Source organism: Lepidochelys olivacea (genome assembly GCF_965140295.1).
Source record: "Lepidochelys olivacea isolate rLepOli2 genome assembly, chromosome: 16".
Lineage (NCBI taxonomy): Eukaryota > Metazoa > Chordata > Testudines > Cheloniidae > Lepidochelys > Lepidochelys olivacea.
In genome coordinates, this window is record NC_140426.1 from 14,642,867 (window position 1) to 14,664,906 (window position 22,040).

At 58.1% G+C, this 22,040-nt stretch overlaps 1 protein-coding gene across 5 annotated transcripts; it reads right to left on the minus strand.

The window, feature by feature from the left end:
- Positions 1 to 1,598: 1,598 nt before the first annotated feature.
- FPGS (folylpolyglutamate synthase) lies at positions 1,599 to 21,810 on the minus strand. Of its 5 annotated transcripts, none has more exons than XM_084649937.1 (16): positions 21,678 to 21,786; positions 20,925 to 21,031; positions 15,618 to 15,746; positions 15,329 to 15,382; positions 14,945 to 15,009; positions 14,715 to 14,829; positions 14,062 to 14,139; positions 13,257 to 13,318; positions 12,702 to 12,804; positions 12,277 to 12,354; positions 11,606 to 11,753; positions 9,991 to 10,092; positions 8,382 to 8,532; positions 7,824 to 7,899; positions 6,800 to 6,866; positions 1,599 to 6,185 (listed from the first exon to the last, which is right to left on the minus strand). In XM_084649937.1, the coding sequence occupies exons 2-16, from the start codon at positions 20,961 to 20,963 to the stop codon at positions 5,749 to 5,751; spliced, it is 1,704 nt and encodes a 567-aa protein (XP_084506063.1). In that variant the 5' UTR covers positions 20,964 to 21,031; positions 21,678 to 21,786; the 3' UTR covers positions 1,599 to 5,748. The 5 variants fall into 5 exon arrangements, with proteins under 5 accessions (XP_084506063.1, XP_084506064.1, XP_084506065.1 ...); XM_084649938.1 differs by having other exon boundaries at positions 20,925 to 21,000; positions 21,678 to 21,770; XM_084649939.1 differs by lacking the exon at positions 20,925 to 21,031 and having other exon boundaries at positions 21,678 to 21,810.
- Between the last annotated feature and the right edge of the window lie 230 nt (positions 21,811 to 22,040).

Consider the following 22,040-nt stretch of genomic DNA (forward strand, 5'->3'; position numbering starts at 1 on the left):
CCAAAGCCAGCTCTTACTTTGAGCCCCGGGCTGGGGGCTGCCTCGGCTGGCGACGGGGAAGACGCTGCTCCTGCAGGTAGCATCGCTGCTGTCAGATGCTCCAGGCTGCCCCGGCTCCCAAAGGCCTTGGGTTAGCCCTGCTCCTGCCCACAGCTCAGCTAAGCCTCCTGGCGCCAGCCCGAGCTGAGCGATCCCAGGCCCCGCCTTGGCCAAAGCCAGCCCAGCACCCCAGTTCCTACCCCGAGCTGCCTTCCCTGGGGTGCAAAGTGAAGCAGGAAAAGCAGCTCCCTGCGCGGGCCGCCTGCTTTTTACCCAGGCTGCATGGAAGGGACCAGCCAGGCTGGCCACGGTGAGAGGAAGCGTCACGTGAGCCGGGCCTAATTCCCCCGACACTGGTGCCTGGCTAGTGTCAGCAGCCCCGTCAGCAGCTGTGTCCCTCCTTCTGCCCCCCGGAAGCTGCAGTCGGCTTGCCCAGCAGATTTGACACCACCCCTGTACATATTAGCTGGGTCCTTGAGCAGCGGCACCCAGACCAGCCCCATGTTCACCAGCTCCACCATCGCTCCGTGCAGCAGGCCCCGGGGAAGGGGGGACCACATGCAGAATGGGGTGGTCGGGCTCTAGGGATGAACACAGCTTGTCTAAGCCCTCCAGGAAAGCCCTCCACCTGTGCACAGATGGCCGGGGCCCTGGGTACGTGGAGGGGGACCCAGCCAAGATTTATTAACAGCCAAAAGCCATGGTGCTCTCAGCAGCTTCAGCCCTGCCCACGACTCCACCCGGGCAGCCCAGGCCAGGCCCCAGGCCCCCGCGGTGAATGCAATAACACAGCCAGCAGCCCCGCTGGCCCCAGGCTGGGGCCGGGGAGTCCTCTCACTCTGCAGCTGTTCCCGTTCCATCATTTCACTCCATACCAGCCCGGGCCTGGCCCCTTCCCTTTGCACTGTATTGAGTTAGGCTGGAACCTGCCCCATGCCCCTTACCGCACACACCAGCCTGCAATGGGCATCAGAGCAGCCGGCAGCCTCCCAGGTAAAGCCCCCAAGGCCGGTGCTCTGGTCATGGAAACCTCCCCCCTGAGAAAGTGGAGCAGCAAGCGAGGTTTAAAAATCCAGAGCTGGGTGCAATCCAGCTGTTGCCTCTTGGCCAGGCTGGTGGCCGGCTTAGCACCGGATTCCAGTGCTGATCGGCAGGGCAGAGCTGGAGTAACCAGCAGGTGCAGCCCACCTAGGGCTCAGACACACAGAATTTCATCATCTAAACATTAACTACCGCTCGCTCGTTCGGAGCTCAGCAGAGCAGTGTGGCGCGCCCTAGCCCCTGCAACCCAGGTGAGGCCCACACCTGGAAGGTGAAGAGCCCTTTGAAATGAGCAGCCAGGGGGAAGGCTGCTCTTTCAGGAGCAAGCCCTTAGCCTGCCTCAGTTTCCCCACTGGCAGAGTGAGGGTCATTTTCCAGCCCACACCAGGGCCAAGGAGATTAGGCTAGGTAAGGGGCTTTACAAACAACTCCAATGCTGCCTGGCAACACAGCTCCCAGCCTCATCCCCGCCAGGCGCCCTACGCGCCCAGGAAGGAGATGACACTGTACAACGCCACGATGAGCAGGACATTTATTTCCATCAACAGATCAATGGAGCAGGCTCTCATGTAACAGCAGCACCATGGCTTCACTTTCAAACCCTAATCTCCCAGGAAGCAATCTGGAAATTGAATCAATACTCTTTTTTAAGTTGCAGAAGATTTAATAAAAACCCTATTGCTCGTTAAATTATTGGAGACTCAGTACCATTCAGCCTTTCAACATCATCTGAGGCTGGACACGGGGAGCAACTTCCAACCTTCCTTCATGCTTGAACCCAGAATGTCCAGGCTGCAATTGGAGGTGTGATGGCAGCTGGTGTAGACCCCAACACGGAGCTGGCTAGCGAGAGCAGCATGACCTGCACAAGCCTGCCCAGGAGCCTAGGGACTCACTTGAGTGGCTAGCCCATGCTGCCGCAGCCTCCTTGCTATTGGTATTTGTGTTAGCTGGATCAAAAGTAGCACAGGTCCGTCTACCCACGCTGCAGTTACACCTCCCACGGCTGTGCAGACACCCCCCCCCCCCCCAGCTCCCTTCAGGCTAGTTCTGCAAAGATCTTTAAAGGAGGGGGGGCGCGACCCATCCCTGGTTAGGACAACATAGGGGAACACTAACCAGCTAGCAGATATTCCAGCCAAGGCAAACGTAGGCAGCTCGGCCCCATCTCCCACCTGGGGAGACCAGCTGCTTCGCTCATGGCTTATGCATGGCCCCTTACTAAGGGACAGGCGACACTCCGGAGCCAGCGGCCTGGCTCCAACCATCCTCTGTATCACAGCAGGACCTGCAGGCACCAGCATGCCAAAGCACAGCTCTGTGGCAGTGCAGAGGGGCCCAGCCGGCTTCTCCCCCCATCTCCGCTGCCAGGGCCAGTGTAGTAACCCAGCCCCTGGGAGAGGGGCAGGCTGCAGCAGGCCGCGTGGGTCACTAGTCTGGTGCACGGGAGGTTCCGCAAGGAGGTCCGTGGATCAGGCAGCATTATTCCGTCACCCAGACCCGCACGTGGAGTGGCTGGGCCAGAGGCCATGGGCTGGGTTTGCTGAGAGGGGGACATGCTGGGCCCCAAGCTTTTCGCAGTTTGAGATTTACCCAGGTCAACCCCTGAACCCTCCTGCCCCCCCCCCACTGGGGAGGGGTTAGGGCATCAGACACACGCCCCGAGACACGGCTGGGTCAGGCCCCAGGCTGCCGTCAGCGTACTCAGGAAGGCACTGTGGCAGTAAAGGAGGAGGGGAGGAGAGACACTTGCCAGCGTGCGAAGGGCTGGGCCCGTCTCCCAGGGCGAATACAGCAGAGCACCCAGCAGGGTCCGTGCAGCAGCGCACTGGGAATAGCTAGTGAGGCGGCTGCATGGCACAGCCAGCAAGGGGAGCAGGTAGGGCAGTGCATTGCAAGGCCAGGGAGGGGTTTCCTTCCGCGTGACAAGCCCCAGGGCCTGGTGCAGCCTGGCAGTGCCCCCTTACTGGAGCCGCCCATGCTGGGAATGGCACTGATCTGGCACAGCATCGTTCAGAGCTCCCCAGCCCTCAGGCGGAGACACACACGGCTAGGACCGGGCCACAATGCACTGGGCCACCTAGTCCCCCCAGCAACCCACGGCGTTCCTAGAGACCAGTAGCAGGATTTTGCACAGGCCCCGCGGCAGCGAATAGCCCCATATGCTCAGTGTGTGCACACGCCCCAACGTACGATCAGCCATAACAGGGCTGGTACCGACCCTCGGCACGCACCGGCCCCATTAGCCGCCCCACTCAGCACAGGGACCAGCCAGGCAGGAGCCTGCAGAAGGGGGAGACACGCTCAGCTGCCCAGCAGCACCAGGCTGGACTTGCTGTGATCAAACACAGCTCCACAGATCCATGCTCAGGGGCTAGATGGCCCAGACCTCACACTGTCTGCCCAAGCACCCCGGCACTGCATGCGTTTGAGGATGGGGTTCAAAGCCCAAGCCCACAGCCTGGCCGATGTCCGGAGTGGGTCCAGCCAATGCCCTCGCACTGGGGCAACAAATCTGAATACAGGGATACAGCAGACAGGTGGCTATTAGTCACTGAATCAGGTCATGGCTGGGCTGGCACAGCTGGGTACTCGTGTCAGCAGAGCCTGGCACATACTGACCGTGCCATGCATCTGGGCACTCCAGTGAGCACAGACAGGCCATGTAGTGCACCCAGTGCAACCAAGACCTTCGCAAGAGCATCTCGCTCCCCCCACCCCAAAGGCCGCCCTGCTCACAAGTGGCTTTCAAGGACCGATCTCCGGTAACATGCTTGCCCCAGCCTGGCTGTTTCTTCGAGCAGGGACAGCTAGCTCACTGCCTGGCCTGGTGCAGCTTTCAGCGGGTTTCTGCATGGAGCACGCCCCCAGAGGGCAGCAAGAGACGCTGGCTGAGCTGTGACGACACCAGGCGGCTCGTGGCCTTGGGGCTTGGAGCCAGTTTCCACAACTCTTGCGCCAGAGGGACTCTGCTCCTGCAGACAGATGCTTCCTGAAGTCCCTGCTCAACGAGGGTCCCTGAGAGATCAGGCCGATTCCCAGCACCCGTTTGCCTGGACACTGCTGGGCGGTGAAGTTGTCATCCTAAAGCGACCCGGGTAGCAGGCCAGCCACCAGCACAAATAAGAGAACTGCATAAGGTCCAGAAAGCAGCCCGGCTCCTCAGCTACTAGGGCTTCCCGACCCCCAGACCCACATGCCCTGCCCACCAGTCATTCATAGTTACCGTCCAGCAGAGAGCGAGCCCAGCCTGCCGCCTGACCCACCCGAGTCTGGGGGGGGGATCACCCACTTTGCAAATGGCATGCAGAGAGCCCTCACATCCTGCTGCCCAGCACTGGAGAGAGGCAGGAGTCTCAGCCCCAGTGCACAGATCTCTGCACCGGGAGGAGACAGGAGGGAAAGACAGGGACAAATCCTGCACTAGGCCCCTCTGCACTCAGGGATGACCTGCCTACACAACACTGGAACTAGTGCACATGGACCCCATTGCCCCATTGTTGGCCTGGGAGAAGCTCACATAATGGGGCACCAAGACCACTGTGAGAGACTCCTTGGCACTACAGTGCATGGATCTCACCCCACGGGCTGTGTGAACATGCCCGGCAGCACCAATGGGTGGGAGTGAGCACGACTTGGAGCCCTGTGCCTGGCCCACAGCTCCCACCGCACTCCTGGCCTTCGATCACAGGCAGTTCCAACCGGATCCCAATCCAGACACACCTCAGCACTAACGGCCTCTGACGAGCACCCAGCCAGAGCTTCCGGAGCTGATTCTACACACAGGTGGCAGGACCTGGCTGCATTCACCCAGGGCAAGCCCAGTCCCAGAGGAGCCAGAACAGTCTGAAGCAGCGAGACTCAAACCCATCCCTGGATCGCACACCGCTCGGGTTGTGCGGCTCAACCGAACAGACACCAGGGCAGAGACAAAGGCACCAGGGCGGTGGGGGAAGAGACTCTCGTTCTGCGGGGTGGCTGGGGCAGCTCCCAGGGAAGTCAACGCACCAGCCAAGGGAGGCTGATGCTCAGCTTGGGTCTGCCCGATGCGCACGCCTCCCTCTGAATGCCTGGCAGGGGAAAGCCTCACCCTGGCAGACGAACACTGCCCTCCTCAGCCCCCCGTGGGGCCCAGAGGCTTGGGTAGGGAGAAGGCAGCAGAAGGGCAGAAACCAGGAATTCCACTCCGGCCCACGTAAGAGCTCCCCACCTGTCTGCTTGGCTAGGCCAGGGACGGTGAGCTTCCAGGAAGGACAGCGCCACGGAACATCAAGTAAACGTATGGTGCAGCCAGTCCCTGCGGGCAGAGATCAGCTGCTGGGGTCTCACCCCAGGCTCCCCAGCCCAGGCAACAGGGACACCAGCATGAGTGCAGTGACCAAATCCTGGCACTAACGAGCGGATCCTGCTCCGGCGAGGTGGGGGTGAGGTTGAATGTGTGAGTCCTGGTGCCAGGGTGCGGGTGTCACCGCCGCGAGGGGCTCCGCACAAGATCCCGGTGCCAGGACGTGGACCCTGGCTGCCCCACTCCCAGTCCTAGGGGGTAGGTCCAGCTGCTGCAAAGGGCTCAGCACAAGAACCCCAGCAGCACGAGCGGTGCCCAGCCCCTGAGCCGTTTCAAGTAAACCTCAAAAAGCAGCACGGAGGCCCCCCCCCCACGGGCGCCCGCTACTGCGAGAGCGATTGGTCGAGCAGCTTCAAGACTCCGCCCACCAGGTGCAGGCTTCCCGTGACCAGCACACGGATGGCGGCCGCTTCCTTGAGCAAGACGGCCCCGCTGCCTGCCACGGGGTGCAGGTGGAGCCCCTTGGTGGCGGGCGCCTGGAAGTGCGGGTCCCTGCCCTGGGTGATCCACTGCAGGGCGTGAGAGATGCAGGGGAACACCAGCGAGTTGGAGTTGAGAGCACGCTCGGAGGAGGGCACGAAGAGCAGGGGGCTGCGCAAGGGGTCTGGCTTCAGCAGGCTGCCCACGCCCTCCACCTGCATGCGGGGAGACAGCCAGAGGTCCTGCCCCACCTTCTCCTCCATCAGCTGGTTCCACTTCTTCTGGTTCTCCAGGCAGCGGGTCAGCATGTTCTCCAAGGTGACGTTGAAGTTCTGTTGGTCTGCAAAGGGGAGAAGAATGAGCTGGCATCAGAGCAGCCTTGGGACACTCCCACCCTGCCTGTTTTAATGGCCTCTCTGCCTCCAGACAGCCAGGCCCCGGGGGGACACCAGGCCACTGCACCCCACCAGCCGGCAAATCCAACCCTGCAGAGCAGGAGGGTCACAGACAAGACGGGACTCCTGGCATGGTTCCGACAGAGCAGTGCTGTGGAGCCAGCCCTGGCTTTGTGGGGCTGTGAGATTGGCAGGTGGGCTGGCCCAGCCCAACACGCTGGTACATGGGGGAGCCCGCCAAGCCCCACAGCCTGCGGAAGCAGCACGTGTCTCCCCAAGAACCCTGATCAAAGCTATCTGACCAGCGCTGCAGACAGGGCCCAAGACTCTGCAAGAAATCCCGAGCCCCTGCAGAAAATTCCAGCGAGGAGGTTTCCAGGGGCAACTTGCTCCCACCCCCACCATTGAGCCAACCCGTGCCCCTGGGGCAGGAATATTCCCGGCACAGACATCCCCCAACAGGACGGGCAGGGCAGAATCCAAGCCAGTCAGGGCATGCCTGCTCTAGGGCAAGTTCATGAGCAGACTCCCAGTGGAGCTCCCGTCCCTGGGTACTGACCTGCGTTCCCCACCGCAGACACCTCTGTGAAGTTGGGGCAGAAGACGGCGTAGTCAAACTGGCAAGGCTGGGGCACAAGAGACACAGCATCAGCACAATGGGCATGCCAGCATAGGGGGTTGGTGCTGCAGCCTTGGGCGGCCCACATTGGGGTGGATGGAGGGGAGGAGGATGAGCAGGGGATTCAGCTCCTTACAGGAAGGACCTTGGCTACTGGCTCAGCATCCGTCATTATTCCTGCTGGAACCATTACAAACCAACAGGGGTGCATCTGGTCTAGAGGGTGGCCAGGACGCCTGGGTTCTATTCCTGCAGAGGCTACTGGGCAAAGCAGCCAATCAGGCAGTCACTGGAAACTGTCCCTTCCCCTTCTATTTTCACTTCTGCCACTAACGGGGGCAAATCCAGACCCCAAGACTCTATCCCGGGATCGCTCCCGGCCACTGCGCAGGGAGGCTGGAAGACCCCTAGAGTCCGGGCTGTTACAGGAGACAGAGGTGGACTGGACTCTAAGGGGCATGGCTGGGGGACAAGAGCGGGCCACTAGCACCACCTGGTGGCACCCTGTGGGATGTGTCAAAGCAGGCCCTGAACAACCAGGCAGGTGCAGGTCAGACACCACTACGGGCCCCACCTGGGCCAGGCCCCACGGCTCTGAATCCACCTGGCACGTCAGATCCATCTGCCAGCTCCTGCCCGAGGCCAGCATTACCCCATGGCACAAAAGGGGAGAACGAGGAACAGAGGGAAACGACTTAGCCAAGGGCTGGGGCAGAGCTGGGAACAGAACCCAGGAGTCCAGGCCCCCAGCCTGAGCTGGATGCTGGCAGCCTCAGATACCCGCATGCACCATCTGTAACCACCCTCCCTCAATTCAAATCCATTTGATCTGCTCCCCCCACATGGGCCAGGAGGCCCATCTGCTGCCAGCCCATTTTCTGCCCTTACCAACCCACCTGCCCGGCACCAGCCCCCCACCCACCAGCTTGTATCAGGCAGGGACCCAAGGCACCGACAGTCTCACCAGCAGCAACTTGAGCAAAGCAGCTGTGTCCCGGTCCCCCGTGGCGTTGAAGAGAAGCACCCGGACCTCGGAGCCACTGCAGATGAGAAGGGACCAGCCTGGTCAGCTTGGGGGCTCTTGCTCCCAGCCCCACTTCGGAGCTGGCTGTGCTAGCAGCTGCCACCTCACAAGGCCCAGGAAGTCCAGGAACCCCAACCCAAGGCCTGTCCCACCAGGGTCCCTTCCCCATCTGCCCTGGTGTCCTGGGACCATGCAGGTTGCTGAGACAAACCTCAGCCCTCCTCCCCTTCCCGGCCTACCACCTCCAAACATACCCTGCTGGGCTGGGGCCCGCCCCCCTCCAGCAGGGAAAGGCAGGTGCTGCTCGCACCCTTGGCATGGCTGATGGGCAGGCTCTCCACCGCAATGGGCCACAGGAGCCTCATTCTCAACCCAACAGGCACTTCACTGGGAAATCCCCACATAAGCCTGCTCCCTCCAGCCGCCCTAGGTGGGGCTCAGGCAAAGTCTGTGACAGCAGAGCGACGGATTCCCCTCCCCATCCCAGTGCCTCCTTACTCCACAGGCTTCTCCTCGTTGAGGGCTGCCTGGCGGAACCAGCGCACGCAGGCCTGCACGCTGCTGGTAGTGTGCGCCCCGTCGACGTACCACGTCACCGGCCCGTGCTGCAGCACCTGGGTGCGGCCCAGCCACTCCGTGTCCCGTAAACCTGGGAGGGGAGAGGGGGCTATGAGGGGCCAGGCCCACGCAGCAGGGACTCGCAGCCCCCTACACGAGCCACAACCCCGCACAACCGCCCCCGTTGTTCAAGCCAAGTTACCAGCTCCCTGGCAGGCCCGACCCAGCTAAGTTATGGCAGCACGAGGGGAGTGGGGACAAAGGGATCAGAGACCGGGGGGCGCTGGTGTCATAAAGCAGGCCTGGCTTGTTAGAAGGCTGGGGACTGGCATGGGGCCCTGCTGACAGCACTGTGACCCATCCACTCTGGGGCCTGTGCATAGGTATGTTCATCCCACCCAGAGCCATTCCTGCCATAAAACCTTCCAGGGGCATTTCACTGGGGAGACCCCAACACCACCAACAGATCCCCCCTTCCCCTTATTCTGGTACCAAGCTCCCCCAAGCCCTGCACTGTGCCAGCCCAGCCTGCTCCCTAACCCCCCAAGGCGGCCACGGCAGCCAGCCTCACCCATTCTAGTGCTGGCTGTGGGGGCACCGGCCCTGTGCCGCGGAGGCAAGGAGCCCGACAGTGACTCGTTACGCCCATGGCCTGCCCACCTCATAGTGTGCTTACTCCCAATGGGGCAGGTACTGATTGCAGAGACCCCACCCAGCCCAACCCTCCTGGGCTCCTGCCCTCAGACCAGCGGCTAGGGTCATGGTGTGGGCCGGCCCAATGCTCCCGGGGAGGTAGGATGGTGCAGTGGTGAGGGGCCAGCCTGGGACTTGGGAGACCTGATCTCAATTCCCTGCTCTGCCACAAACCCCTGTGTCTTTGGGCCAGTCACTTGGTCTCCCTGTGCCCCGTCGGTAAAACAGGGGTAACAGCCCTGCTCTGCTTTTGGTTGCATGGATAAACCCATTATATATTGAGGCTACTGTAATATGCCCAGCTAGTGACTGCTTTGCACTGCCCAGGGACCCCACAATGGGGCACAGTACGGGGGGTAATAGCGGAGCAGAGAGAAGGCCCCTCACTCTGCAGCAAGGGGCAGAGCAGCAGGCAGCCTCCCAGGCCAGGTGGCGGAGAGACAATGACCCTTAGCCAACAAACAGGCTGGGAAATACCCAGCACGGGAGGCAGGGGGAGGTCGGGTTGGTGCTGGAGGCTGGTGATGTACAATCGCCCTCAGCACTTGCTGGCAGCCCAGGAAGCAACAAGCTCCTAAGGGTTAAAACTGAGGAACAGGAAGAGCTAAAGGGCAGCAAGTTCAAAATGTCAATGCCCGGGGTGGGCTGGGGGCAGAGTCCGGGGCCTTGGCGGTTACGGCCCACAGCGCTTCGTTATCTCCAACGAGCGGCAGCTCCGGCCTGATCCCAGTTAGCCAAAGCCAAGGGCAGGCACTAGCCAGGGACCCACAACAGAGCACCCAGGAAATGCCCAGGACACGCAGGGGGCACCGGAGCAGCAGTGGGGGGGTGGAGGGGACGACACCCACGTCCTTACCCTGCACCATGGAGCCGCTGGGCCTGAAGGCAGGTGCCAGGGGCACGGGTCTCTTGCCTAGCAGCTCAGCACTTGGCTGCAAGTCCTTCAGCTCCCCAGTACCTGAAAGATGGAAGGCGGGCTGAATCACCATTCTAACAGCCCCACATGGCCGCCTGTAGCCCCCTCTCCTCACACACGATTGGACTCCAGTCAGCCTGGTAGAGCCACCCCGGGGGTATATTCCATAGAAACGAGGGTGGATTGATTTAAATCAAGGTGACTGAAATCACCGAGTGGAAAACCTCAGTTCAAATCGTGGATTTTCATCAAGGGTTCCATTTGCACTTCGGTTCTTTTCTAGAGACAGGTGCATCCTCGTGGGTTGATACAAGCATCAAGGAACTTTCACATTACATGCGGTAGCTCTTTTTGCTCCCCAGGAGAGTATACGCTAACTATACACATTTACTTAAGCAATTATGTAGCTTCAGATTCTTGTTAATTGCATATTTTTAGTATGTTAGAAAATGGTGTCTGCTGCATTGCTTCTATACTAGATAATTAGCACTTTGCTCATGATTTGTGTCAAGCTGCATTAGGACAGTACCTGGAATTGCACTACACACAAAACAGCACATCACATTTAGTTTTAAACAAAACCACCTTTGATGATTTGGATACACAAATTGCAGTGTTTTTTCGTGAGGTAGAGAGTGTTTCCAGGGTGGGTGGAGTCCTAAATACTCATAATTTGAAAACTGAGCCAATCAGAGCTCAGGTCAGGAGACGCTATAAAATAGGGGCCTGAGACCTTCCAGGGGGGTCACTGGAGGTCCTGATGAGCTACACGATGGGGTCTCCTGAACTCAGAGGCTGGGTCCCAATACCTGTGATGACTTTGCCAGTCTCATGCACCCAGCAGCATAGCCCCTGGGCCCCCCCACAGGATCCAGCCCTTAACACATTACGCAACCTATCACATTGATAACACTTGTCCTCCAAAGTTAGATGTTTTTCCCCTGGTTCTTTCTTTGCATAGAAAAGCAGCCTTGAACTCTAAATCTTTATAGAGGCTCTTCTACACTGATTTTGAATTGAAATGTTTTTAAAGGGTTTAAAGACCTTAACATATTTTGTATTAAATTCACATTTCATTTTAAACAGGTTTATTTTTAAAAAGAAAAACTTATAATTTAAATAAAATAAAAACTATCCCAAGTATCCTACACCCCTCGCCAGCAGGGCTCCCCTTAGCTTAGCCCCCAGCACGCTGGTAACTTGCTGGCTCGTATTTGCTGGGTGCAGAGAGCCCTCCCTCCCAGTCTCCCATAAAGTCCCAGCCAGAGCTCCTCACCCTCGACACACACAGGGCACTTGGGAAAAGAGCAGCACCAGGCTGGATGGTCACATGCTGCATAAGAGCGGCCCGCCTGGAGCCCTGCGAGCACACGCACTGAAGTGCAACCCAATCAGGACTTTCCCAGAATCTCCTCGGAGAGACGCCCCAACCAAGGAACTAGAAGCAAGGGCTGGAATGTGCCGTTCAGCGCAAGGAGGGGCGGCCCCAGCCCCCTAACAAGCTCCCCTCTTCCCATACGCACAAGCTCCCCCGTGCCGGGGCCTTGCTCCTTACCCTGATACCCCTGCCGCTGCAGCCAGGCCTGTGAGAGCTGCAGGGCCAGAGTGGCATTGCATCGCTGGTGCTCGCCCGCCAGCCCCAGCTGAAGTGCCTGATCATCCTCTTCGAAGGCTCCCAAGTCAGGGCACAGATAAAGCGGGCACTGCACGGAGAGAGGGGGCAGAGGGTGAGTCCTGCCCAACTCACCCACCTCCACGGGGCAGCTCCACCAGCTGACCGAGAGCCCCCGATGGGTTCTGCAGAGCTACAGACCAGGCAGCAGCGACTGAGGCAACCCCACCCCCGGGCCCTGGCTCGTATTCATGGGTCGTCACGTTTCCACCTGGCCCTGCCTCTCCAGGGATGGACCCCGAGGGGCGCCGGCACCAGCAGCACCCACACTCAGCTGCTGCACAGGAGAAACGGGGGCACCCCTGGGATCACAGGCCCGGGGCCACCCTGCAAAGGATCCAGAGTGAGGAGGGGCCACAGGAGCCCAACCCTGCCTGGGGAGGAGAGAGGGGGTTGGGACCCCAGGCCTCTGGCCAGCACCATCCACGGGGGCAGGAGCCATCTGACGTCCCAGCCCCTGCACCGGGCGTGGGTGCAGCAGGGAGAGTCATCTCCCCGACCCAGGGACAGCAGCAGGAGGGGGCAGGGGAGGCATGTATATAACAAGAACTCACCGAGCTCTCCCTGGCTCGCACCCTCAGCACCTCCAGGGGCTGCTCAGGCTGGGGCACTGTGAACGCCGGCACACCAGGCTGAAAGCAAAGCAGATGTCGTCACGGGCAGCCATCCAGCCTGCCACCCAATGCCGAGGCCCCCCCATCCCCATGCAGACACCTGGACTCCAGTCACAGGCTGCTGGTCTGGGGCAGACCTGGACACCCAGGGGTGAGCTAGGACCCCTCACTCAGATTCAGAGCTTGCCCCTCAGATGGGCCCCCACCCCCCCAGGCTGCCCTGTGCCCTCTGGCTTGGGACCAGCCTCCTGCACCAGGGGAGTTTCACTTCCCAGATGTGGGCAGAATTGGTCCTGCTGAACCAGGACCAGCCCGCTCAAGGCTGTCAGAGACCCCCTCTCCCCACAGAGCCCCATGGTCTCTACCTTGAAGATGCCCCCTTTCTGCCAGGCAATCTTCTCAATGGTGTCCCCCAGGATGCTGGTGTGGTCGATCCCCAGAGAGGAGACCCCGCACACAATCGGCTTCCTGTAGACAGAGAGAAGGTGAGAGCCCAGTGCCAGGACTCCTGAAGGACGGGCTCCTCTCCCCAGCTCTGCAGCCAGCACCCAGGAGGCCCCAGAACTCAGGGCACTGGCTGGCTCACCGGATCGGCACAGAGCCTTTCACCTCCCGGGCTACGGCTCACAGCGAGCCCAACATGGCTGGAAGCTCTTATCACCTCAAGGACAGTCAATGGCTTCCCTGGCCAGGAGTCCCCATCACAGCCACCAGGACTGGGCCCCTTTGTCAGCAGAGCGGTCAAGAACTGACCGAACTCCCCTACCGGGCCCAGCTGGGTTGAGGACCATTGACTCACCAGCCCCTGCCCAGGCTGTCCCTGCTCTGGGGAGAGCTGGTGGCTTCCGCATGCGAGTTTCACTTGGAGGCAATAAGGAGGCGGGCACCTGGTCCCAGTGCCAGGCCCAGCCTGCTCCTACCTGATGATGTTGGTGCAGTCGTAGGCACCCCCAATGCCAACTTCCACCACAGCCAGATCCACCTGGAGGGGAGACCAGAGCGTGCTAAGGGACCACCTGTGGCATCCGTGCCCAACACGCAGGAGACAGAACAGCCCCATGGCACAGCCCTGAGCAGGTACAGAGGGCTCAGCACCCTTACGCAGGGCATGCTCTACTCACAGCAGCCCTTCAGACACATGGGACCCTGGCCCAAACACACGAGGCAGGGACAGGCTCCGATCCAGACTCTCAGAGAAATGTCCCAGGAACGCACAGCTACCCAGAGAGCTGCCTGCATGCCAGACTGCAGCAGAAAGACATGCACGTAAGAGAGCATGAACCCAGGACTTTTAGCTACACACGCACAGGCCTCTGCCTGGAGGCTAGAGGAGAAGCTCCACTCTCTCTCAGCAGTATTACAGCTTTTACCCTGTGGGCTGCAGCCACTAGGGGGCAACAGTCACACACACAGGCGGTCCCAGGTGGCAACTACAGCTGTGCAGATCCCAGGACTCTCCTACTCGGCATCCGTGGGAACGGAACCAGGAAAGGAGGAAAAAAACATGGGAGAGGAAGGGTGGGAGAGACAAAGGCCCCTGGCCCCATCCCAGCAGCAGATGGCTGGGTAAGACTGGGGCCAGGGAGTGACAGGGCCCCGGGCTCCGGTGGCCAGACCCTCACCACCCACAGCTCCCACTACAGCCTATCAGGGCTTCAGCCACTTGGCACCGTGGGGTACTGGCAGGAACTTAGCCATCCGCCCGGAGGGGAGGGAGTGCCATACCTTCTCCTGCAGGAAGACGTGGAAGGCCATGATGGTGAGGAAGCGGAAGTAGGCGGGCATGCTGGTGTGGCCGGGGTCCTGCAGGACAGACCGTTATCTCAGGGACTGCAGGGCAGCACCTCTACCCCAGCCCCTTTGCTAAGCCACAGCCACAAGCACACTCCTGCCACAAGACCAGCAAGGGACTGACCCTTCTCCCAGCGCTGCCGGCCTCTGGCCCAGCCCCCAGGGCAGGAGCAGAGACACGGCACGTCCAGGGCCCAGCTCATCTGAGAGATTTACAAGAAGAGTCAACTTCGCCACGCAGCTGGGGAACTGAGGCACAGAGCGGGGAAACTGACTTCCCAAGGACACCTAAAGGTCCTCTGCTGTAAGCACTAGATAACCCGCCCACACCCAATCCCTACAAGGAGCCAGCCTGGGGGCTGCGGTCTGACTTTGCCTGGGCCCCCTCTGGACCCAGGAGCATAGACTCTGCTACTGTACCAAAAGGGGGGACTCCCCTAGCATGGGAACTTACTGGCCTGGTCGCGGGGCACACTCCTGCCGAGGAATGGGTGTTCCAGTGCCTTGTACAGGCTCCAGGAGACAGCAGTCGCTTATACCCACCCGGGGCAGCAGCAGCCCCCTCCCAGAGCTCCCACCACACACACCTTGGTCTCCTCCAGCCGGTTATACACCTGCCAGAAGTACTTGCTGAAGAGCTCCTTGCTGATCGGCTGCCCGTCGATGCGGATCCTCTCACGCACCTGGACCAGGTGGGGAGAGCTGGGGTGATGGGAGAACAGACTGTCAGCACCCGGGACAGCTCCCCCATTCCACCCTCCCTGGGGTGCCACTCAGCACCCTGAATCCGTCCCCCAGGAGCCACCGGGGCGCCCACCTGTAGAAGCCAGTCTTCAGGCCATAGTTGCGGAGGATGCGCTCCGTGAAGGCACACGTCGAGCCCTGGAAGAAGAAGTCGGCAGCATTAACCATGGAGCCAGCCCTCCCCAGCAGCCCCCAACAAAAGGGAGCCCCCTGGAGTTCCCCTCATCCCCACTGTACCAGTGCCGCTGTCCTAAACCTCCAATACCCGCACCCTGAGCGTCCCATGACCCATCACACAGCCGAGTTATTTCCCCTCTCACCCTATCCTGCTGCGTGCTGGCCCATCGTTTCCCCCTCGCCCTGCGCCCCACAGAATCCCCTCACCCCAACGTGCCCCGTTCCACCCCCCACCCCCCAGCAGTGACCCACGCAACCCCACCCCAATGCCCCCGCTTACCTTGCCCTTTGTCCCAGTTACGTGGATAATGTTCAGTTGATCCAGGTCTTCGACCTGAAAGACAGAGGTTAACAAACCCATGAGAAGGGGGTCAGGGCTGGGGAGACCCCCCCCGGCCCGGGCACTGTGCCAACATAGTGGGAGGGCTCACAGCCAGTCCCACCGAGCAGAGAGGCCAGTACAGCCTGGGATGCTCATCCCCCCCACCCCGCCCTCCAGCCATCCCTCGCCACAGAGCGGCACTGAGAGGGCTCTGCTCAGCCAGGGAAGGGGACATGACAGCTCTCACCTTTAACCCACTTCGCTCCAAGAAGCCTTTCATGGCCTCCAGCTGCACCTGGGGGTCTCCTCTCTCCCGCTTCACCTGGTCCAGGTAACTGGCGTTGGTCTGGAGGGTGTTCAGGGTCCGGATGGCATCCTGGAATGAGACTCACAAGATGAGGCACAGATCAGCTCTCCGCTCGTAGGAGGGGATGGTGGCCAAGAGCCAATGCTCCAGCCCCCTGTGCGTGCTGGAAGGGGGTTTCCTGCTCACCCACAGAGGAGCCCCTGGACCTACATACTAAGCTCAGGGGCTGCCAGGCAGCTCAAGCCCACACTGCTCCCAACCATCACTGGCTCCCAACACACAGCTGCCAGCCTTTGCTCTTCTGGGGGAGGGCGACCTTACCGACCAGGCTTCCCCGCCGTCAGAGCCCTCATCACAGGTGGGAAGATAGCCACCTCCAACCCCAGTGCCACCCACCCAGCCCATCTCCACACCAGGGCCCTCCCAGGTGAAGGGTTCATCAGTCACCTCCTGTGCCAAGAGCCTCGTCTGCCCTGCACCAAGAGCAGTGCTGAAGCGTGACAAAGGGGAGCAGTAGGATCTCCCTCCTCTCCCTGCCAGGTGAGCGCTGATCAGAGCACGCCAACCCCAGCTTTCGCTTCCAGCCAGAGCAAACAAAGGCTGAGCTCAGGGCCCAGAGGGGGTGCATCACTCCAGGCAATACGCTGCACCACTGTTTACTCACATGCTGGAGGGTGAAACATAGTGGCCAGGCCAGAACCAGCCACTAGCTCCGTCTGCTCCACAGTGGCCCTTGGATGCATGGGCTGCATTCAGAACAGTAGGACTTGCACACAGCTAGCTTGTCTTGCCCCGCTATCGTTATGGGACTGCAATTACACAGTCCCAGGTACAGTGCTTAGAGCAGAGGGAACTGAAATCCAGTGGCCTTTAGAGTTTTCCCCACTAGCTAGGTGACTGGCAATGCATCTCCCTGCCCTGTCTGCTCAGACCAGACTCGGGGGCCAGGGGAAGAGAAACGACTGATAACTCTTTAAAAATACACAAGATGAAGGACCACAAAAATAAGGGGACAAGCGACACCCCAGATGAGCGATCCCCACAGAGGAAGCGTCTCAGCAGTAATTCAGAAAACATGACAGGCAGCTGCCAGAGGAGGCAAGAGAGGGGGAAGGTGCGCAAAATCAGCTCTGATAACTATGTCCAAGGCACGGAGAGTGGGGACGGAGCATACCCCGATCATAAGATGAGCCCCAGGAACGCAAGCTGGAGCACTGGTGTAACAGAGCCCCAGGGTGTGTTGGGTGGGTCCAAGGGCAGTACAATCCGCCCACAGTCTACACCAGAACACTTTAAGGGCAATATATTTTCACCCATTGCCATTACTAACATTAGTTGTATTGCAGTCGTGCCTCGAAAGCCCAACAGAGACTGGGGTCCCATTGTGCTAGGCATGCCAAACATGCATGGGAGAGACCCTCTGCACCAAAGAGTTTACAGTCTAAACAGACAAGACAGTCAGTGTGAGAAGGGAAACTGAGGCACAAATAGTGCCTCATCATGGCAGAATCAGTACCCAGGGTTCCTGACTTCCAGTCCTGTGCCCCAACCATGGGACCACAGCAATAGTATCTGGAGCAGAGCATTTAAGGGCTATATAATCTCACTCGCTTTGATCACAGCACTGTCTGAGTCAGAGTGTTTTAAGGTCCTGGTTTTCCAAGGCCCAGAATAGCCTCTTTAAATGCTGATTAATACATTTCCCAGGGTTGGCTTTAGTTCCAGTATGCCTTGTGCAGAGTAGCAATTTATTGGGGTTTCTTAAATTATCTCTGGGGGTAGACTGTGCAGCTCTGGCAGGGGCTGGACAGTAACCAGATCTACTCCCCACAATTCACCTCTATAAAAAGCACTAGCCATGCTCCTCCAGATACATGTGGCTATTTATACTGGGTGGGATAGTGTATCTCCCAGGGAGCAAAGACACCAAACGCCCTGTCCGCTTCTTGCCTTCTCTCAGCTGAGCCAGACGGAATCAGGTCTTCCCCACACTGCACCAGAACTCCTGCTCTCCCCACATCATGCACTGCTCCCCTTCTCCAAACAGGACTGGAAGCCAGCCCACGACCTGTGGTGACCCCAAGAACTTCCCAGCTAGACCCAGGCACACGGTAGCTCATGCAGATTATTATTAGGCACTATCACGATACCCGGGACTCCCGTCATAGACCAGGCCCTGCTGTGCTAGGTGCAGTACAAACACTTAATGCAGAGACGGTCCCTGCCCCAGGGACCGAAACCCACCTCCATCCTTCATCACTATTACTGGTGACTACTGACATCGGGACACCCAAACCTGACACGACTCAGAACTCAGCCAGGTGTTAAGGCTGTGAATCCCATGCGATCCTGACTCACTTCCTGCCCAAACATCATTTAATTAGACACAAAGACCCCTCCACATTATGTTCATGATGGAGCTGCCCGGTCAAAGTTGGTTCTAAGGGTAACAAGTAAGCAACACAGCAAGCGCCAGAAAAAGCGAGCGAAGACATTAGCCGGGTGCAGCCAGCCACGTTAATGGTGCTTTGGAACATGATTGTTTGCGTCATCGGACATTCTGATTCCAATTCAGCTACCTTCATGTTGCTTTAGCTGTGCTTCACGCATTTCACTCCTCTAAGACCATCCAGCATCTATTAACAGTCCCTGATTTCCATATATTCAAAGCCCCTTCGTTTGAAGAGAACACGCACATACAGCTCTGCAGCTCACATAGAAGAGCGCTCCGATGTAGAGACCTTTTCTACAGGGCATTCTCAGGATGCAGTTTTCAAATGTAACTAAGTGATAGTTGACAAATCAGTTTTTCCCCCCCAAACTGAAGTCCAATCAACCAGTGCCAACCATTTTCGATGTTAAGATTCAAATGTAAGCTGTTGTGATGAGAAAAAAAAGTGATATTGTTATTTGTACAGAAGTGATTTCATTTAATTTGACAAAATGCAGGAAGTGCAGCTGTACTGGTTTGGATGCAGGCAGAGGATGAAGGAAGGGCACCTGGTGAAAGCAGCAGAAGAGGGTGATAGGAAAGAGATGCTGAGGATGCAATGGATGGATTGCAGCAAAGAAGATGGTATGCAAGTGGACCTCAGCGCTGCCTTGGACAAAGACGGTGGATGCTTGCATGACAATCCAACCCAAGTTGATGGGATAAGGGTGATTTCATTTATTCACAAAAATGAAAGGAGGACTTGTGGCACCTTAGAGACTAACTCATTTATTTGAGCATAAGTTTTCGTGAGCTACAGCTCACTTCATCGGGAATGCATCCGATGAACTGAGCTGTAGCTCACGAAAACTTATGCTCAAATAAATGGGTTAGTCTCTAAGGTGCCACAAGTCCTCCTTTTCTTTTTGCAAATACAGACTCACAGGAGTGCTACTCTGAAACCTTTCATTTATTCAGAGGTTTCCCCCACAAATCCGAAGTTGGCTGAATGATTTTCCCCCATGTACTTCCTGACCTTTGTTTGAAGTATGGTGCCTGTTGCTGAAAGCCCACTGAAATCAAGGGAGTCTTTCCCCTGAGTTCAATCAATGGGAAGAAAGTTACGGAAGACAGGGAGTTGTAAGTAGAAACCATTACGCAAGCTGGGCTATTAGGACCTACGAGGAAGAGAGCCCGACCCCAGTCACCCTGTAATGCATTTTAAGCCCATCGAGCCCTACGCAATGTCAGTATGAGGCACATCCCCGAAAATAAAAACCAGAAGGGGCGAGGGGTCGGGGGTCACCCACTGAGGTTTTGGCCGGAGGGGCTGCTCTGCATCCCCCAAGTCCCCCAGACAGCGTCAACAGCCATTTATAATCAGCACCGACCCCCAGCACAGCACCCCGCCTCCACGTGTGCCAGATGCCCCCCCCAAAGCCCTCAACCCCCCCCACAGAAACCCTGTATATAAACCGCGACGTGCCCACCCCCGCCTCCCCTCCACCCCCACCCCACCCCCAGCTAAAGACACGCGCCCATGCCCCATGCAGCGCTGCCCTGCCCCCCCGCCGGGCCCCACGTGTCCCGGCTGATGTAACCGGGCCGGCCCCACGCCGGTACCTGGTACTCCATCCTGGGCACGCGGGCCGGCCGGGTGCTGAAGCAGCGCGCGCCGCCGGCCGCCACCAGCCGCAGCGCGCAGTGCAGCGCGCGGAGCCCGCGAAAGCCCATCCCGCCTCCCGCTGACAGGCGGCCGCCGCCGCCACCGACGGGCGCAGCTCCCCACCCCTCCCACTTCCCTGGGGGGTGCGCCCGCCCCGCGAGCCACCGCCAGCGCGCAGGCGCGGCAGCGTGAGCCCCGCCATCTTTGTGAGGGGCACTACAGGGCGGGAGAGAGCCCGGGCAGGGCGACGGCCGCCATCATTGTGAGGGGCACCGCATTCTCTTAAAGGGCAACGCGGTCTCCCATTTACTCATTAGGGCTACCATGTCCCCTACAGCAAAGGGGGTGGGGGGGGGACATAATGCTGATCTCATACACAGTGATCAATTCCCTCCCCCCAAAGGGCCCTCCCACCCCCACCCCCCAATAGCCGCATTAGAGAAGAGAGGTCAGGTCCCGCCTTGGAGAGGCCTCATGTCCCCATAGTGTCTACAGAGGAACATCCCCGGATAAAACCACGTTTGCACATTCGCTGCTTAGTATCTAAAGCCTTCCAGGGCACATGGCAAGGAAAACCCGCCACTACACAGGGGGCACTCTGCGCGTTGCGGCTTTCAAGGTCAGCCGGCACAGAAGGGCAGCGCAAAGTCCAAGCAATCCTGCTAGTTCAATAAAGCGGTTTTTATTACAAAATGGAATGTTATGGCGGTGCCTACCTATGAAAACACAACACACCCCTCTGAAGGAAACGACCAACTACAGCCAGGGTATTTCAGGGGCCTAACCCACCCCCACAAAAATACACAGCAGATGCTCCACTTTTCATGCACTGTTTTCTCCTCATGTTGCAAATACAGGGGCAAGCTGTCATTCCATCCCCTTTAACTAGACGCATGCGGAGGTCTTTTAAAAAAGGATTTTGGCAAGGACCGAAACGATAATTTAATAGCAAGCTTTAAACACACCCCAAGCCAGATACGCCATAGTTGGCGCATTGCAACGAAAACCTCCATTAAAACCTCCATTAACCAACAGCTGGAGGTGCAGCCAGCTCTACCTCCCGCTCACCATTCCCAACTCTTAACTGCATTTATAGCTTTAGCAGTGAAGTTAGTAGCACAGCCCCGAATTTAAAACAAAATTAAATTACCATCTCAATTCTTCGAGCGTAGGGGCAGCTCCACCACATTCAGCCAGTCTCTCTCCTACAGTTTGCAGGGCTGTTGCTAAGTGTGGAGATTCAGCCAGAGATTACAACTGTAGCAAAGACCAGTTTTTAGTATAGGAGCCATTTGTTCCCGTTCAGGATTATCATCTACTGCCTGTATCGTGGTAGCACCTAGGACCCCCACGTCACGGAGCAGGGTCCCACTGTGCTAGGCACTGTTCAAACACATAACAAAGACAGTCCCCCTGTCCCAAAGTGCCTCAGTGGAAAAAATGCAGGGAACGGGTAGGAATCATTACTCTAAAGTGGCCATCTTCTAAGATTCCAACACTGCTCTGGAGAGAAAGGATTCAGCAGTTCAACCAGATTTTGTTCTTGCTCATGTCTTGATGCAGGAGCTAACTTGTTAACACTGTTCAGCATTACAGCTGACAGCTCCATCCTAGCCGCTAAGGGGGACATCACCAACTGAATTACAGGTATGTGAACCGTTACCTACTTGCTCATAGAGCACATTGAAGAGCTGCAGCTCCATTTTCCCTATTTTTGAAAAAATTCACACAGGGGAGAGAAATCATTTAAAAACAGGACATATGATTGTTTCTTCACAACAACTGGCATAGGGCACCAGGCCAATGTATCACCTGCAGCTAATTTAATTCATGGCCCTTTAGCACCAAAAGCTTCCCACAACTCTCCATTGTTTCCGAACCCCATCCCAGAGAAGAGATTTACCTTATACATGTCCTTTATCATCCTTACTTTCTGCTCTGAAGCAAGTTTGATCTCTGCTGCCTGCTGTTTACAGACCTCACACTGGCTGCTGGCGGGTGTTGCTACTAGCCTAGTTGAAGGACAAAGGTTATCACCAGCTGCATTCTGCACACATTTCTCTCATTTCAAAGGCTCAGGGTTTACTCTGGTTTGCCAGCACCACTGCTGCACCCTCTCAAACAAATTCACAAGAGCTGCTGCAGCCCAAGGAAAGAGAGAATTTCCTTTCCGCACAGGAATCCATTAAGATCTCCATAGAGAGTTTCTATTAGGTGCATATCAGGTTTAATAAGCTCTGTTGGCAGGAAAAGGTATTTACGGGAT